The sequence below is a fragment of the Vanrija pseudolonga genome, chromosome 4, assembly GCF_020906515.1.
Source record: "Vanrija pseudolonga chromosome 4, complete sequence".
NCBI classification, from domain to species: domain Eukaryota; kingdom Fungi; phylum Basidiomycota; class Tremellomycetes; order Trichosporonales; family Trichosporonaceae; genus Vanrija; species Vanrija pseudolonga.
This window is the reverse complement of record NC_085852.1, coordinates 2,417,021-2,433,677: the sequence shown is the minus strand read 5'-3', so window position 1 is coordinate 2,433,677 and position 16,657 is coordinate 2,417,021. Positions and strand designations below refer to the sequence as shown.

The following is a 16,657-nucleotide window of genomic DNA, read 5'->3' as shown; positions in this document are numbered from 1 at the left end:
GGCGACTTTGCACAAGCGTGCTGTCTCAACGGCGACAGCATGATTGCGAAATGCGACACCCCGCCTAGCCGGCGGCTCGACCGCCTCGAATCGAGGCGCTGCTCTGCTCACTGGGGTACGCACCAGACAAGACATTCGGACCCCCTCCGACAACTCTGCAGCAGAGCGAGTATGGCGTCGAGCGAGCGAAAGCCGACGTGCGATTACTCCTTACTCCTTGGCAACACGTGCCCGGGGCGGAGTATCGCGTGCACTTGTGGTGCTGAGGGATAAGGCGGCGCCGATTGGCCCCAACCTCGAATCGAGCGTGGTCGCGCGCGTCGCGCACTAGTTCCGCCGTCGCCGGCGAGTCCGGCGCCGCGGGGTCGGCCCTCCACCCACACCACCACGCCACATCCCTGCATGTCGTGTGGCTCCGTCATTCTCTCGGCGCGTTGCGGCGCGGCGCCGGCGCCGATCGGGCCTGGTCTCTCTCCGCCAACCCCAAGCAAGCAGCGGACGACTCCGCCACGCTGCTGCTCCCAGCTGGGGCATGCATGCCGGATGCATCCCCCGCAGCGCGCAGAGCTCCGCCGCAGCCTGCCTGGGCCTTGGAAATCAGGCCATTTGGTTACCGACAGTCAGTCAATCTCACGACACTCTCAGGGCAATGACGCGACCCTGTCGCCATCGCTATCTGTTGACGATTTTGATTTTCGCGACGTCTATTCTTGCCCGCCGGCTGCCGTCCCTGGGGCGCGCGCCGAATTCAATGCTCGCTCGTCGCCATGCGGTGGCTGCTCGACGCGGTGTCTGGTCTGGTCTGGTCTGGTCTGGTTGCTATGCGTGCGCAGTGTGTTGCAGCTATGCTTATCACGACTAACGATGTTGACGAGGAACGGTACGGCTCCGGAGGGCTTATCGGTGTCGTCGTTGGATCTGGTATCGAGAGTAACGAGCGGGTGCGAGCAGTCGAGCAGCAGCTGCAACAGAAACGACCTCAGCAGCATGTGTGCATGCCTCCTCGTGCCCGCTGGCGGCATTCCCCCGCCCCACCCACCCGCACTGCTGCATCCAACCGAGCCCCACCCCCTCCACTCTGCCAAGCCGCGGAACACCGGCACGGCGGCACGCACACCGGCACCCAGAGCCAACGCCCCCCAGCCACATGCCCGCCTCGTCGTCGTCCACCGCCACAGCGCCAAGATTGAGGGTCGCCCGTTTCATGCCCTCGGTGCCGACGACCTTGGTCCTCGGTCAACTTGGCGCTGGGTGCGGGGACTTTGGGCCGGAGGAGGCCGTCGTCAATGCTGTCGTCGATGCCATTCGTTACATTGTGGGGTGGACGCGCGTTGGTCGCGAGCAGCGAGCCATCGCCGGCGACTGACTTGCTTTGGTACAGCATTACAGGCTGACCAAACACAACACAAGCTGAGCCGGCGTCTCGTCTGCTCCACACTGCGGCTCGCTACAGCCCATCGTCTCCTCGTTCCTCCCGAGCCCCATCGCACAAGGCCGTGAATGGCGAGCGAGCTGCACCAAACGCGCGGTTAGTGCCGGCCAGCCAGGTCTGTGCGTTCGTTGCGGCATTCGCCATCACCCCACCGTATCGCGATATCCCCCACGCTCGCTCGGTACCTCCGCGGCTCGGTACCTCCGCGGCGCAGCGTCCACTGCCAAAGGCTAGCGCGCTGGCAAATTTGGTTGGCCTTGGCAAGGTATGCACCACGCGGGGACTTTGCCAAGTGGCCGGCCGGTGGTGAGATGAAAGGCGTCATTGTGGCCGTGGTGCCTGATGCCCTGAGGGGAGGGGAGGAGGGAGGCAGGGAGGCAGCAGCAGCCGCGACATAAGGCGGGTTTCCAGATGTCGGCAGCTAACAGACTTTCACAGCTCGCTCGCATAAACTATACAGACAGCGAGCTGGACTCCCACTGATCATCTGCTCAGGGCATATCCCCGATGGCCCAACAGTCATCCTTGTCCTTGGCGCAGCGGGTGGTGGAGTGCTTTGGCGTGATATCTCGATGTGATGTTGCACCATCTCCACCTACTTACCTCCGATTACACCCAGCCGCGATACGAGCGAGCCAGCCAGCCGCTGTGTAAGCTAATGTCGGGGCTGCGATAAAAGCCAGGCCATCGGCCGGCTTGAAGGCCCCCGCACACACCCAGACAGCAGCAGCATGAGCAAGAACGACAAGCTCAACGGAGGCGGAGCGGGCCAGGTCGCGGCCCACGGGCTCGACTTTGAGGACGCCCTCCCGCCCGTCCTCAACAACCAGTTCCCGCACGACGACGACCCCGACACCATCCCCACTGCCGAGGAGCTCGAGACGCTGCGCAAGGTCGCTGCGCCGATGCCGTGAGTGTGGCCCAGCTGCTTGACAGGGGAAGCCCAACTCACCCGCCCAGCTTCATCGCCATCCTCCTCTGTGTCGTCGAGTTCGCCGAACGCGCCTCGTACTACGGCTGCTCGTCTGTCTTCTTCAACTTTGTCAACAACCCCCTCCCCAAGGGCGGTAACGGCGCCGGAGCCGTCGCGCCCCTGCCCGCCGGCAAGAACCAGTCGGCCGGCGCGCTCGGCTGGGGCCTCGTGGCGTCCAACGGTGTCACCTCGACTTTCTCTTTCCTCGGTAAGCCCACCTTGCTTCATTCAACCCACCCTAACCACCCGCAGCCTATGTCATCCCCATCCTCGGCGGCATCCTCGCCGACACCAAGCTGGGCCGCTTCAAGGCCATCTGGATCGGCACCATCATCGGCTTCTTCGCGCACGTGTTCCTCGTCATCCCCGCCATCCCCGCCGTCATCAAGCACAAGGAGGGCGCCCTCGCGGCCTTCATCATCTCGATGCTCATCCTCGCGTTCGCGGCCGGCTTCATCAAGCCCTCGCTGTCGGTTCTGCTCGCCGACCAGAACCCCATCAAGCGCCCCACCATCAAGGTGCTCAAGTCGGGCGAGCGCGTCATCGTCGACCCGGCAATCACGATCCAGCGCTGGCTGCTGTGGTTCTACCTCTGCATCAACATTGGCGGCTTTTTCGCCCTCGCGACGACCTACTGCTCGCGTTTCGTCGGCTTCTGGCTCGCCTTCTTCATCCCCGGCGTGGTGTATCTGTTTATGCCACTTTTGCTGTTGTGGCTCGGCCCAAGGCTCTACAAGGCCCCTCCCAAGGGCTCGGTCGTCGTCGAGGCCTTTGCCGTCCTCAAATTCGCGCTCGCTAACGGCGGCTGGAAGTCGCTCTTCAAAAAGGCCGACCCCGACGCCCAGACCATTTGGGACCGCGCCAAGCCCTCATGGGTCAACGTCCACGAGCCCGAGCGCCGCCACCTCATCGTCTGGGACGACATCTTCGTCGACGAGATCAAGCAGTCTATCCAGGCGTGCGCTGTGTTCATGCTTATCCCCATTTTCAGTGAATCTTTGGCCCAGACAGACTCACGCTGACGCGCAGACCTCGCAGACGGCGGTATCGCGAACCAGAAGAGCGCCATGTCGACGGCCATGATCCTCAACAACGTCCCGAACGACCTCCTGGCCCGTTTCAACCCCCTCTCCATCATTGTCTTCTCCCCCATCCTCAACTACGGCCTGTACCCCTTCTTCCGCAAGATTGGACGCCCAATCCAGCCTATGACGCGTCTGTCGATCGGTTTCCTCCTCGCGGCGGCAGGTGCCACATTCGGCGCCGTCGTCCAGGACCGGGTGTACAAGACGTCCCCATGCGGCAACCACGCGTCGGGGTGCAAGCTTGGCGTGTCGGCCGTCAGCCTGTGGTGGCAGTTCCCCATGACGGTGCTCCCTGCCATCGGTGAGCTGTTCGTAAACGTCACGGCGTACGAGGTGGCATACACCAACGCCCCCGCCCGCATGAAGGGCTTCGTGCTTGCCATCTTCCTCTTCGCGACCTCCATCTCGAGCGCCATCTCCCTCGCCCTCTCCAAGGTCATCGTCGACCCCCACCTCATGTGGCCGTGGGTCGCACTCGCCATCGCGTCGTTCCTCGCCGCCGGCGTCTTCCCCACCTACTTCCGCCACCTCAACACCCCGCCCCCCAGCTTCTCCGACGTCGCCCGCCAGAAGGGCGAGGACAACGACTCGGACTTTGAGCACCCCAGGCGCCAGGCCTCCAACGAGGAGAAGAAGTAGGCGTATGCGTTGTAGTGCCTGTCTGGAAACAGTACGGCGTGTTAATCGGGCCTCATATGATAATGTATGGGATTATGCGCACAGTGGCAGTGCCAACCGGCCTAGCGCATAGGCGTCAAGCTCGTAGTATCAGCGGCCAAGTCTGAAATCCAAGGGCCGTTCCACTGAAGTAGCCGCTCAAGTCCATTGGCCTGTTTGCTGCGCAACCTGGCGTACAACCGCTCGCCCCAGTCCAACGAGGCACGACCCGGCGTGTGGCCTCGTCGGGGCATCATGCCGCCACCACGTCGATCACGGGCACGATGATTTACCCACCGCCTGTTGGCAGAGCTTTATGTGATCTGCCCATGCTACGCGCCTTCGTAGTCAATCCGGGGCCGCCTCGATCCCTACTGGCCCCGGTCAACCACCAGCCAGCTTCCTGCTCCCGCTCTCCTCTGCCCCAGTCTGATCACGAGCTACCCTGCCCCAAACCACCCCCAACTCACCGCATACCCGCCCGCACAGCTCCCGGGAGGTATGGGAGCCGTGCTGTTGCACCTATGCTTTTCCCCGAGGCCACAACCCCAGGTCTGGCAGTCAGGTCCGCTAGTCAGTTCGCCTCAGCGCCAGATCGCCTCCACGGTAAGCGCGCCTCAGTACCAAGTTCGCCTCGACGGTCAGTTCCCTGGACAGCCAACCATCCTCAAGTGTCAGTCGAGCTACCCTCCAAGCGCCAGCCCATTAAACAAGATACATGACCTCATCACCACACTCTAAAGCTTCCCCTTGTTGATCCAAAAACGCACGGCCTGGTCGAGGGTGCGCTTCTGGATGCCGGCTGGCTGGAAGAGGTTGACCGTGTTCCAGCGGCCCTTGCCCCAGTGGACGCGCCACGCGGCGCCGAGGCCAGCGCCGGGGTTCTTCTGGGCCTCCTCGACGTCTGCGTCGGTGTACGCCGTGACGGTGGGTGCCTTGCCGTGCGCCTTGGTGAGCGTGTCGATGAGCTCCTGGCCGGTGAACACCGTCTCCTGGAGCGTGTACTTCTGCCCGGGGCCAAAGTTGGGCGTGTTGAAGAGCTGCGCGATGCTCTCGCCGAGGTAGTCGAGGCTGATGCTCGTGAACTTCTGGTTACGCGCGTCGCCGTAGAACGCGACGCGGTTGCCCGCGACGTCGATGCTCAAAAAGTCCCACGCGGGGTAGACGTAGTCCTCGAAGAGCGTGGCCGCAAACGTCGTGATGGGCAGGTCGAGGCTCTCGGCGTACTTGAGCAGCTGGTACTTCTGGTAGCGGTACAGGAACTTTTCGTCGTCGAGCTCGTCCTGCGTCCAGTTGGCCGTGAACCACGAGGGCACGAAGACCTTGAGCTGGCCCTTGGGCAGCTTGGCCAGGTTGTCGAGGAAGAGCTTGCCGCCCTCGGCCGTGTTCTTGCCGGCGGCACTGCGTGGTGTGAGCTGGGCCAAGGGCAAGATGCGTGCAGCTTACAGGAGGATGTCGACACCCTTCAGCGCCTCGGCGACCTCGGACGCCGACGCCTTGTCGTTGTCAAGCACGCGCTTCTCGACGCTCTTGGGCCACTTGGATGTGTCGCTCGAGGCGCGGTGGAACGCGACGACCTTGTACTTGCCCTGCTCGCCCGCCTTGGCGAGGGCCTTGAGAATGTGCGAGCCGAGCAGGCCGGTGCCTCCGATGAGCGCGACGGTGGTGGACATGGTGGTGATGTGGTGGTGGTGCTTTCTTGACTTTTGGCGTGGGTGCGAGGATGTGTGCAGTGCTTGTTGCGATGCGTGCGATGCTTGAGCACTCCGTCGAGCGTGCTTGGACTTTAAGTACCCACCCACACCGACCCACTCTTACCGCGCGCTGACTGAACAATGACGCCATGCACGTGACGGGGTGTCGGAGCTAGCCGCCGACCCAGCCCAGCGACGCCCAGCGGCGACGCGGTACCGCGGCAAGCTGGTGTTTCGGCATGTCCGGCACGCCGACTCCGCACATCGCCCACTGCGTGCATGGCTGCTGATTATCAAGATCAAGGCTGCTTGCCGCCGCCTGGCGCCTTACACAATCAATCGCCGGCGCCTGCAGGTTGCCGGATTGCCAGCCGCCAGATCGTGTGTCGTGTGTCATGCGTGGTGTGTGGTGCGTACCGGTGCCCCGGCGGGGATGTCTCCGCCAGTCGTTGGCTGGTGCGGTCGTGTGCTCTCCAGACGCGGAGGTGCCGCTGGTGCGGAGGTGCCGCTCGTTGTGGGTAGGTGTCCGCTCATGGTCTCATCAGTCAGCCATGTACATATTCCCCGCGCGGCAATGGGGTTGAGCCGATATCCGCACACGTTGTCCTACGGCGATCATTGATACGCCTCGGAGCTCGGAGGCTGGCTAGGGTACGCCACTGGCGACATGCTCTACGCGTCTTGTTGTTGTTGTTGTCGTTGTCGGGCGCGGCGAGTGCGAGCAAGTGGCGAGCGCACACGTTGAGTGATTGTGTGGAGGTGCACACTGTAGTGATAATGCTGCTTGGTGGTCTATGCGTCGACCATGTCTCTTGCCCCGACGCCCCGACGACGACGCGCGCACAGCCCCTTTGACACAGTCGACGCGACTTGCCACCGCGCGCCAGAGTTGACTCACTCGTCGTCGCCATCGCCATGGCCGGGTTTCATCGTCGCTGGCTGCCCATCACATCACCCAACTTGACTGCATTGTGTCTCACTTTCTTCACACCTCACTCACTCAAACACAACTACAACCCACAAACAACACTCATCATCCTCCTCGACTCCAGCATACCCGTGTCAAACCCACCACGACCGGCCACCGCCCACACCCACACTCGACGACACAAATAGACACTGATCGACCAAGCGACCTCGACCTCGACCTCGGCAATGGCCGCGCGCGCCGCGGTCCCACCGCTTCCCATGACGACTACGGCGGTGGCCGTGGCATCGCCATTGGCACCCCCACCAGTGCTCGCGCCATTTCCGCCTCCGCCGCCGCCGACGACGCTCCCGGTACCGGTGTCAGTCCCGAGTCAACCACCGCTTCTGTCCGTCGTCACCCAGCTCCCGGCCTCGACCCAGTTCGCGATCGTCGCCGCGGCCCGCGTGACGCAACCCCCTCTGGCGGAAATAGTCAATGTACGCGACCGCGCGTACCTCGGGGCGTATGGTGGTGAGTTTGGCGAAGTGTCGACCCGACCCGAATGGAGGCCAGTCGTGGAGGTCGCCGCCGAGGGAAGAGGGTTGTCACCATGTGCGACTCCAGCAATCCACAAATCAGCTGCCCATGCCAAGTCGGCGCTCGCCACAACATCTTGGCACGGGGCTGCTGTCCTCTGCGGCAATGGTGTGGCATGCGGCGTTTAGTCGGACCCCATTTCAACGGGTTCCAACACGCGCCGAGCGGCAGTGGCCGCAATGACCTCATTACTAACCTTTCCCAGCCACGCTCCTGCTCGCCTGGCTCAGGCCCGAGACGCACACGCTCCTGGCCGACGACAATCGGTTGCACGACCTGGGGGTGCACGCGCTCATCGCAGGGCTCGCTCGCAAACGAGGTCCAACGACGTCGAATTGGGAAGACTGGGACGGCCTCCGACGGATAAGCCTGGGTTCCAACGACATTGGCGACAAAGGCACCATCGCGCTCCTGCGCGACGCCTCGAGGGCGGGTGGTGGACTCGAGTCGCTCATGTGTTTGGAATTGCAGGGCAACAGGATCAAGGTAGGTTCGCTTCCGGTATGACGTCGGGTCAGCATCCGAAGTGGTTGATAGCTCCCGACGGCTATCCCGGCGGTCATGGCCGTCTTCCGACCCTTTCGTGGGTTGCACCCGACGGCGACTTAATGATGGGTCATGGGTTATTCGCGGCGATGTCTGTCACCCGAGGGTGGGTGGTGTTGTGACCCTTCCCAGGACCACGCCCTCTTTCAGCTAGGCCTTCACTTGACTTCAGGCTTGAACTGCCTGTGGAGCGCTTGCTGTGTGACTTGCACTGACGACACAGCTCCGAGAGCGGAAGGTCGACGAGGTCGTTTCTTACCTCAACGCGTCAAGGTTGATCGAGCTCAATCTCGCCTCAAACCCCTTGAACACGCGGGGCGTAGCAAAGCTATTTGAGGGTTTGACCGCGCCAGTGCAGCACATTGACTTGTGCGACTGCGACCTCACCCAAGCCGTGGTACCTGCGCTTGTTACGTACCTGGCGTCGACGGCAGCCAGGTCACTTTCCCACCTCGATCTGAGCTGGAATCGGCTTGGGGAAGATGGCGTCATGGCCATCGTGAATGCCGTGGAACGCCGCAACTTTACCATTACGACCCTGCATCTGGAAGGCAACTCGAGCGTCGAAGACGTGGGCGGCGAGTTTGAGCACTTGGACGTGTGGAATGACATGGACCTGGCTGCCTCTGTCCCCGTGGCGGCCACCACACCAAGCCTAACAGCGCCACCGAGCCCAAGTACCCTGTCTGCCGATGAGAAGGCATTTCTGGCTCGCGTGCGCAAGCATTCCGCAAGATGGAACACGGTTCTCGACCGAAACAGGGGCCTTCAACGCCGCCTCGAGAATGCGGGACGGAGGGTGCTCGGCCCCGCACGCATTCTTTTGCTCGGACGACCAGCCTCGGCTGTGAGTACCACGAATGCTGTGTCAAGCAACAACTCCCATCGCTGGTCTCCTCTCAACGACACTAGTGCTGTTTCGTCTTTGGCAACTGCGGTCCCCGTGACCTGTTCGGCACCCACTCATGTTTCATCACAGCCACCACAAGCACCAGCCACAGTAGCCCGCCGGCATGCGTTTCCCATCCTCTCCCTGCCCAGAGAGGTAGTGTCAATGATTGCCCGGCACTGTTCTGGCGACGCATACGCGTTCAGCGACGTGCAGTGGGCCAAGGTGGTGCGCCACATCGAACAGCGGGACACGATAGTGCGAGCGGCGGCACGTACCGCCAGACACGCGGACGAGGACGGTTGCGTCGACGACAAGGGCCGCGACGAGGTCCTTTCAGATTGGCGCAGCGAAGTGGGGTGCGAGTATTGGGACGCGGCGGCGGCGCCAGCCGTAGAAGCGCCAGCAGCAACAGCGGTGCCGCAGTAGTAGTAGCAGTAGTTGTACGATTATAGTCACTTGTGCCTTGTTGCACCGACATGTATGCTTTTCCAGTTCTCTTTCACAGCGGTCATGAGTGCGCGCGCGGGTGTCGTCAAGTGCTGCTGTCATCTCGCCCGTCGTCACGGACCTGGCTGGGCTGGCTGGCGTGATTCCAGCTCAGATTAGTTTGTGGGCAAAAGTGGGTGGGGGTGGGCCTGATGGGGCCTGGTTGCGGTATGCCCGTGGGTGTGGGTTTGTGGGTTTGCGCGTGTTGTTGTCGTCGTCGTCGTAGGCGTTGTCGTGGTCGTGAGCGGGCGGGCGGCACCGGCGTCGTGGCAGGCCCCGGGCAGGCGCGGCGAAATCAAGCTTGCGAGCGAGCGAGCGACGCGAGCTGGAATCATCTCACGCATCGGTGGCGCCAAGAGATGGTGCCGGGGGGTGAGGGACGTTCGGCTCGGCTCGGATCGACGCGGCGCGCGGCAAAGCCGGGAGTTGGGTGTGTTGGTGGGCACGGCACGCACGTACACGGTGACACCGGCCGGCCCAGTAGCAGCTAGCAGTAGCCAAGCAAGGGAGCCGTGTCAGCAGCGTCGAGAATAGGTGTGCGGTGGTGCGCTGGCTCGCTGTCAAGAATTAAACCACGCAGTCAGGCAATCAAAGCGGCGTGCACGCGCCGCGCGGCCGGATCATCAATGAATAATGCACGTCACGACGCATGTCACCTCGCTGGCCTGGCAGCTGCTACTCGCTACTCGCGATTCTGGGGCCCACACGGCGACCGACCAATCCAGCGACGAACCCACCTCACTCCGCTCCGCGGCTGCGGCTGCGACTGAGCCCAAGAGGTTGGTTGGTCCATGTGACCATGCGACTGGTGCTATGCTGGAACCAGCAGCGAGCGAGCGAGGACGAGCCCGACGCACGTTCGTGAAGCAGTAGCAGCATTGCATGCAGAGCACGCCCTCTCGCTGCGCTGCGCTGCGTAGCTCCGTCTCGGCCACAGCCGCTGTGAATGTGCCTCGGCGTGGCGGCGGCGGCCTGGCTCTGGCTCGTCTCGCCGTCTGGCTCCAGACACAAACGTACGCCAAAGTGGGCAAGGAAACAAAGCCAGACGTGTGCGTGCTGCAGATTCCAGCACCGTGCCGTGGGCGTCAGGGAAGGCTGATTCCAGCCGCGAGCGGCGCCGGCTGGCCACCGTCTACAGCCCCCACCCCGCACCCCTGGGATCGTGTGACGATCTGATCGGCCTCTTCGCCGCTCGCTCGTTGGCTGACAGTGGCGCCAAGCCTCAACCGACACGTCCTCCCCGCCCTGCCAGTCGCTGCCCACCACCCCCACCCCGCCGCGTGCGTCGGTCGACGCTCTGGTTCGCCGGTTCGCCGACGTGGATCTGGCCGCGCACTGCCAAGGATGCAGGCCCCGCGCACGTCCCCGCGGAAACGATCGAGAGAGCGAGGCAAGCCGAACCGGCAGGCAGCAGGCGTGGTTGAGCCGTTGACCGGAACGAGCTCTGGAGTTTGTGGGGGTCGGCCAAGCCCAGCGGCCCAGCACCCCCGGGTATCGGCTTCTGCAGCCGGAATAGGCTTTGGAAAGAGTTTGGTTGGCTGCCCCGTTGGGTTGGGTCGTTGGGGAGCAGCGAGGTTGGGAACAGGCGACCTCGCGACCTCGTCGTCGCTGAAACCAAGGCAACGAGGGCACCACGCAGCAAGCAGTAAGGCCACGCCGACACCCTCGTCTTGGTCGCCGCATACATTGATACTGCCGCCGCTGCTGCTGCTTGCTCTCACGACTACTGCTGATGCATGACCATACTATGGACAGCCAAGAGGGAGGGTCCGGATCGCCGACGGTCCCGTCGCGATCACCTGTTCGAGATCAAGCCACGCCCTGAATCACCCATTATCAAACGCCTTGTAGCTAACCGTCCTTGGCCCCATTCATCGGGACCTTCCGACGCCCAAACACTGTCCCCCCAATTCATTGTTTGGCGGTGTGTGATCTGCGCGGCCGCATCACATACCTCGGTAGCGAGCGCCAAGGTACTGGCCAACTGGCCGCGCCGTGTGTGTGTGCCTGCCTCTGCTGCTTGCTCGTACGTGCGTGTGTGCTGCGTGTGTGCTTCCGTCGGCCTGGGCGTGTTGCAGGCCACCACCCCATGCCTGCTGGCCGCTGCCCACAACCCACCGCGCCCCACCGCGGCACTACTCGTCGCCGTCACCGCCGTCTCCGCCTTCCCACGACACGCAGCCCGCCTGGCGACGCCAGTTGTTCATGGCGCGGTCGAGAGCCTGACGCGAGCACAACATGTTCTTGCGCCCAGTGGTAGTGTGATTCCACATGGCGTTGGACAGGCGCCGGAAGCGGCACGGGTCGGCAGCTTGCGCAACGAAGCGCGCCCACTGCGCGTCCGAGAAGGCCCAGGCGTCGTCAGAGCAGTGGCGGGCGACGACGAGCTGCACCTCAGGGGGGAGGTCGAGCAAACGGAAGCCAGTCTTCGTATCCGGGGGATGCGCAGGCCGGCCAAAGAGGATGAGACGAGTGGGGACGAGGGCCTGCTTGACGGCCTGTGCCAGACGACGGTGCAACCTTCTATTGCGTTCGAGGACGAGCGGAAGGCGGATGCACATTTGTCGCTCGACGTCGGTCCACTTGTTGCCGCTGCGGCGCTCACTATCTGTGGCCTCAATCTTGCCGTCGCTGTCGTGCTCGTCGAGGCTGAGAGACAAGAGTGTGAGGTTGTTGGTCTCGACCGCGTCGAGCATCATTGTCATCCCACAGAGTGTGAGATAGTTCTCGGCCATGCTTAATGTCTCGAGATGATGGCACCGGTCCGATGCGAGGTAGTTGGCGGCAGCGAACGCAACATCCATGCCGAGGCCACACGAGTCGAGCTTGAGCTCGCGGATCGGAATATCTAACGTGTCAAAGAGCTGAGCTACTTGGCACGACCTTAACGGGTTGTATGAGAGGTTGAGGTGGGTGAGGTGAGTGCTGTTGACCAGCCGGAGGAGGGGTGCATCTAATCCTACTTCTGGAGCAGGTTCGTCAAGCTAAGAGTGGAGGTGGGGTGTCAGCTCGTGTGAGTTGAGGCAGCGAACACACTCACAGTAATATCATTATCTTCAAGGTCAAGCTTGAGCATGCCCGGCATCTTGGACGCATACCATTGCAAGACGCCAAAGCCGCCGTTGCCTATCCCATTGCCCTGGAGCTCAAGGCCACGGACCACGGGGGGCCAAAGCTCCTCGCCCCCGTCCTCTGATGTGGCGACGCATGCCACTGATCCGCGTGTTGTCTCGGCCAACTGGTCGACGAGGACACTCACACCGAGGTTGCCCAGGGCATTGTAGTTGGCAGAGAGGCATGTTGGGGTGGGGAGCGAGTAGGAGAGGAAGCGTGAGACGATGGCGGGGACTGTGTGTGGTGTTTAGTTATGATGATGACGACAATGATGGCGACTCACCTGCCAGTGTTCCTTCGAGGCCAAGCTGGCCTACGCGGACGACGGGGTCGTGGTGGATGTGGTGGACAGGGACCTGGTGGTGGTGGAAGACGGGGAGCTCGCGTGGGGGAGGCGGAGGAGCGTGGTGGTGAGGTTGGTGGTGAGGAGGTTGGTGGAGATGGTAGTTGTTGTGTGCGTTGTGGTGGTGAGGGCTGTGATGGTGGTGATGATGATGATGGTTTTGCTGGTGGAGGCTTTGCAATGCTGCCAAGCCGTCGAGCATGCCCGCTGGGGCGACGTGCTGCGTCGTCTGAGTCGTGGTGGCCAAGTAACCCATCTGGAGGTGTTGTCGTCGTCGGCGTCGTCGTCGGCTGGTGTGTGCAGCAAGCAGCAGGCAAGCTCAGCGTCGTCCGACTAAGTACTATGAGGACGAGTCTGTTATTGTATGCCGTGGTGGTGGGGGGTGGGTCGTCTCACACTTCAGACGACGAGACTGTGTATGGGACCCCCTCTCTTGACCTTTAACGATATATCAGATTGTAAGATATTGGGCGAGGCGGCGATGCGGCGGCAGTGATGTTGGCCATCATCAATGCGTGTGCCGTTTTGTTCGCGAGTGGCCACGGCCGTTGGAGAATGGGCTGCGACAGTCGAGGTTGGTTCGGGTTTGTGATGATGCTGCCTGCCTGGCTGGGTGCTGCCTTGGTTGCTTGCCTGACTTGGGCTTGCGTTGGATGATGGAGGGTTTGGATTTGGTATGGGAAGGTGGGAAGATGAGGATACGTTAGCGAGGGGGTCGGTGAGTGAGCCGCGGGCGGGTGAGGGAGCAGCCCAGGCAGGCGAGCCAGACCCATTTGTTGACACGAGTGGTGTCAGTGTATGCAGCCAGCCAGGCAGGCAGCCAGCCGAGTGCGTGCTGGCTCAGTGGTCATGGTGTGCCTGGAAAGAGTAGAGTGGTGATGCTTGATGCACCTGGCACCTGGGCCGCGGATGGGCTCGCAGACGCACGACGGACCGACCGCGGCGCAAAGCCGGCAGAGGGGCGGCGGCACACGCCATGGAATGGCTCATGAGAACCAAAGCGGTGGGTACGCTGACTGTTGCAAGCTGCAACAAAACCCTGCAAGGTGGAGCCCGACTCCCACGCTCACACTCACCCTGGCGGCCAGCTGGCTGGCTGGCTGCTGCCAGTCTCGACGACTACTCTACGACGTCTCGTGCTTTGCCGCGGCCGCCTGCCCAGCCCAGCCCAGTAGGCAGGGCCCTGCATAACAAGGCCGACGAGTCTATTACCCCGAAATCAGTAAAGGCAAATAACCCTTTGCACAATGCTGCTGCATATGATGCCATGATGAACTGAACTCCAGGGCAGGCATTACAGCCAGCAAGCCAGGCCCACCTACCCCCTTGGTTGCCTCGGCTAACACCGAGTGACACACCACACACACACACACACCGCGCACGCCGCGACGCCGGCCCACCTTACCACCCACGCGACTGGCCGTCGTCGCCGTTCAAGCCCGTGGGCCGTGGGCCGTAGACCGTAGACCGTAAGCCGTAGGCCGTGGCCTGCCGGCGTGGGTGGCCGGGACACGCCGCGGCACAGGGCGGCCCAGCACCCACTACACCCACCGGCCCACCATATGTTTACAAGCGCATAAGCGGCAAGCGACCATGTGCCACCGTATGACGGACCGACCCGGCCGCGACCTTTTGTGATTGATGCTTGCTGATGCCTTGCTTTTTTGATTCCAACGGACACGACGCCTCCCTCGCTCCCTTTACTTTTCACGGTCGCGACCGTACACCGAACCACGCCAGCCCAGCACCTGCGCCGCCAATGACGGAGAGCCACGGCGGCGCATCGAGATAGCGGGACGCGACAAACGCGCCAGAGCCAACCACGGCCCAGAACGGATCGGCCGTCAAGGGCCCACTTATGGCCTGCGTTGTCGTTGTCTTTGTTGCTGTCGTTGTTGTCGACGGCCGACCGGTTGGCGGCACGTAGATGTATCCGACTAAGAAGAGCTGCCAGACGGCGGTGAAGACGAGCCCTGCGGCCGTCGCGTTGAGCCCGCGGATGGTAGCGCGCACCGCCGCCTTGTCACGCCAGCTAGCGTACAGCGGTAGCACTGCGAGCTTGAGAAGGATTCCCGGTGCGTTGATCCCCACAAAGCCAAGGAATGCGCCGGCGGCCGGCGCGGACGGAAGCGCAAGCACACCGAGTGCAACAGCAAAGTTGAAGATGGGTCCCGGGATGCCCTGTCTGTGGAGTGTGGAGCGAGAGCGGGCGAACGAGCGAGCGGGCGAAGGAGCGGGCGAAGGAGCGGGCGAGCAAGCGTAAGACATGACATGATGGGCCAGCGGAACGTGCGTGCGGAATCCATACCAAGCGAGTCGCGCGAGCAATCAAGGAGCGCAGGATCCAGGATCCAGGAATGACGACCGGAATCACGCACGCACGAGGAAGGAATCACACGACACATCAGTTATCGCTCCATCGCTGTTGCGGCCGCAAGCCGGGCTGCGCTCCAACAACCACACCCACGATATTGCAAACAGCAGCAGAAAGTCGCGGCTTGTGACCCATCCAGGCTCGACCACGTACCCGCGGAGCAGGGGGATGACGACCGGGCCGCCGCCGAAGATGATGGTGCCCGCCGTAATCATGTTGCAGGTGAACTGGGTGCGGCGGGGGGTGCGGCGGAGTGTGCGTTGTGGAGGGGGCAGGGTCAGCATCTTTGTGGAGCGCAGCAGGAACAAGAAAACCACACACGACTACTCTACTACTCACGTCGAGCGCGCGAGGCACGGCCCTGTGCGCGTGCTGGAGCGCTCCGCGGGTGGCTAGGGGCGCGGTGAGGAAGAGGACGAAGGCGAGGAGGAGAGCCGCGGCAGTGGGGGGTGAGACGACGTTGAGCGGGGAGTGGGGTGTGGCAGGTGTGGGTGTGGGTGTGGTGGAGCCGGAAGGAACGGCATCGGCATCGGCAGCGGCAGCGGCGGCGCCTACGCGAGGGCGCAGCGTCGAGTCGTCGTCGAACACGACGACCTGAGGCTCACCAAGCTCGATCTCCTCAACCGCCGCCGCCGCTGCCCTAGATCCGTGATCGTCCTCGTCTGCGCCTCCGCCGGCGTCGTCGCGTGCGTCGCGTCCTCGTCGGGCAAGCACGCGCCGCACTCTGGTCACCAGCACGCGCCGAAAGTCCCAGAGCAGGGTCACGCCGCCGCCCGCGACAATGAGGCACGGGTACATCCACGGCGCGTGGTAGCATATGCCGGCGGAAGCGGCCGCCCAGAGAAGGAGCGTCGTGACGCTGTCCGTGGCGGCCGCGCTCATCTGCAGCGCCGCGAGCGCGATCAGCCCGACCGCGGCGGCGTTCACGCCCGTCAAGAGGGCCAACACGATCGGCGGTAAGCTGGCAGGGATCCGCGCCACGAGCGCGCCGAGCACGCCCATGATGACTGCGCCCGGCGCGCACCAGAGGATGAAGGCCCACAAGCCGGGCACCAAGCCGTGCGCGACGACCGCGATTGACATGCTGAGCTGGCTGCTCGCGGGCCCAGGCAACGCGTTGCCGAGCGCGAAGAGGTCGAGAAAGGTCCGCTCGTCGACCCAGCCCGGGACGAAGCGCCGCCGGGAGATGACGGCGTGCACGCCCGGCCCGCCGAGGCACACGAGGCCGAGGGTGTAGTATGCTTTCGTCACTGCCACGAGGCTGGTCCAGAGGGGCATCGTGGGTGGGTGGGGCGGCGGGGGTTACGAGGCAAGGTCGCGGCGGCGGACTCGCTGATAACCACCCCGAGCTGAGCATATTCCGATATCTCTGCGCAGCGGTCACGCCACGCCGCGCGCGATTCCTTATCCCAGTCGTCATCACACCGTATTCCTTATGCCGCGGTCGCCATATTCCTTATGCTCGGCGAGTGTTGGTCACGACGATGCAGCGGTGCACATGTCCGTCAGGGAGCAGCGAGGTTGCGGAGCGCGCCGCATTGTTGTTGTCGTCGT

At 63.2% G+C, this 16,657-nt stretch overlaps 4 protein-coding genes across 4 annotated transcripts; 1 reads left to right on the top strand and 3 right to left on the bottom strand.

Annotated features, from left to right (window-relative positions):
- Nucleotides 1-2,163: 2,163 nt before the first annotated feature.
- PTR2_3 (Peptide transporter PTR2) lies at nucleotides 2,164-4,129 on the top strand (the record flags this gene model as incomplete). Its single annotated transcript, XM_062772774.1, has 4 exons — nucleotides 2,164-2,342; nucleotides 2,393-2,613; nucleotides 2,658-3,395; nucleotides 3,435-4,129. 4 exons carry the CDS (start codon nucleotides 2,164-2,166, stop codon nucleotides 4,127-4,129), a joined length of 1,833 nt encoding a protein of 610 aa, XP_062628758.1.
- A 721-nt stretch (nucleotides 4,130-4,850) lies between these two features.
- On the bottom strand, nucleotides 4,851-5,893 carry LOC62_04G006208 (uncharacterized protein). Its single transcript, XM_062772773.1, has 2 exons — nucleotides 5,594-5,893; nucleotides 4,851-5,548 (listed from the first exon to the last, which is right to left on the bottom strand). Exons 1-2 carry the CDS (start codon nucleotides 5,818-5,820, stop codon nucleotides 4,885-4,887), a joined length of 891 nt encoding a protein of 296 aa, XP_062628757.1. The 5' UTR covers nucleotides 5,821-5,893; the 3' UTR covers nucleotides 4,851-4,884.
- A 5,090-nt stretch (nucleotides 5,894-10,983) lies between these two features.
- On the bottom strand, nucleotides 10,984-13,403 carry LOC62_04G006207 (uncharacterized protein). The gene is made up of 3 exons (XM_062772772.1): nucleotides 12,670-13,403; nucleotides 12,313-12,620; nucleotides 10,984-12,256 (listed from the first exon to the last, which is right to left on the bottom strand). The coding sequence occupies exons 1-3, from the start codon at nucleotides 12,983-12,985 to the stop codon at nucleotides 11,408-11,410; spliced, it is 1,473 nt and encodes a 490-aa protein (XP_062628756.1). The 5' UTR covers nucleotides 12,986-13,403; the 3' UTR covers nucleotides 10,984-11,407.
- A 1,033-nt stretch (nucleotides 13,404-14,436) lies between these two features.
- LOC62_04G006206 (uncharacterized protein) lies at nucleotides 14,437-16,381 on the bottom strand (the record flags this gene model as incomplete). Its single annotated transcript, XM_062772771.1, has 3 exons — nucleotides 14,437-14,914; nucleotides 15,197-15,387; nucleotides 15,443-16,381. 3 exons carry the CDS (start codon nucleotides 16,379-16,381, stop codon nucleotides 14,437-14,439), a joined length of 1,608 nt encoding a protein of 535 aa, XP_062628755.1.
- Between the last annotated feature and the right edge of the window lie 276 nt (nucleotides 16,382-16,657).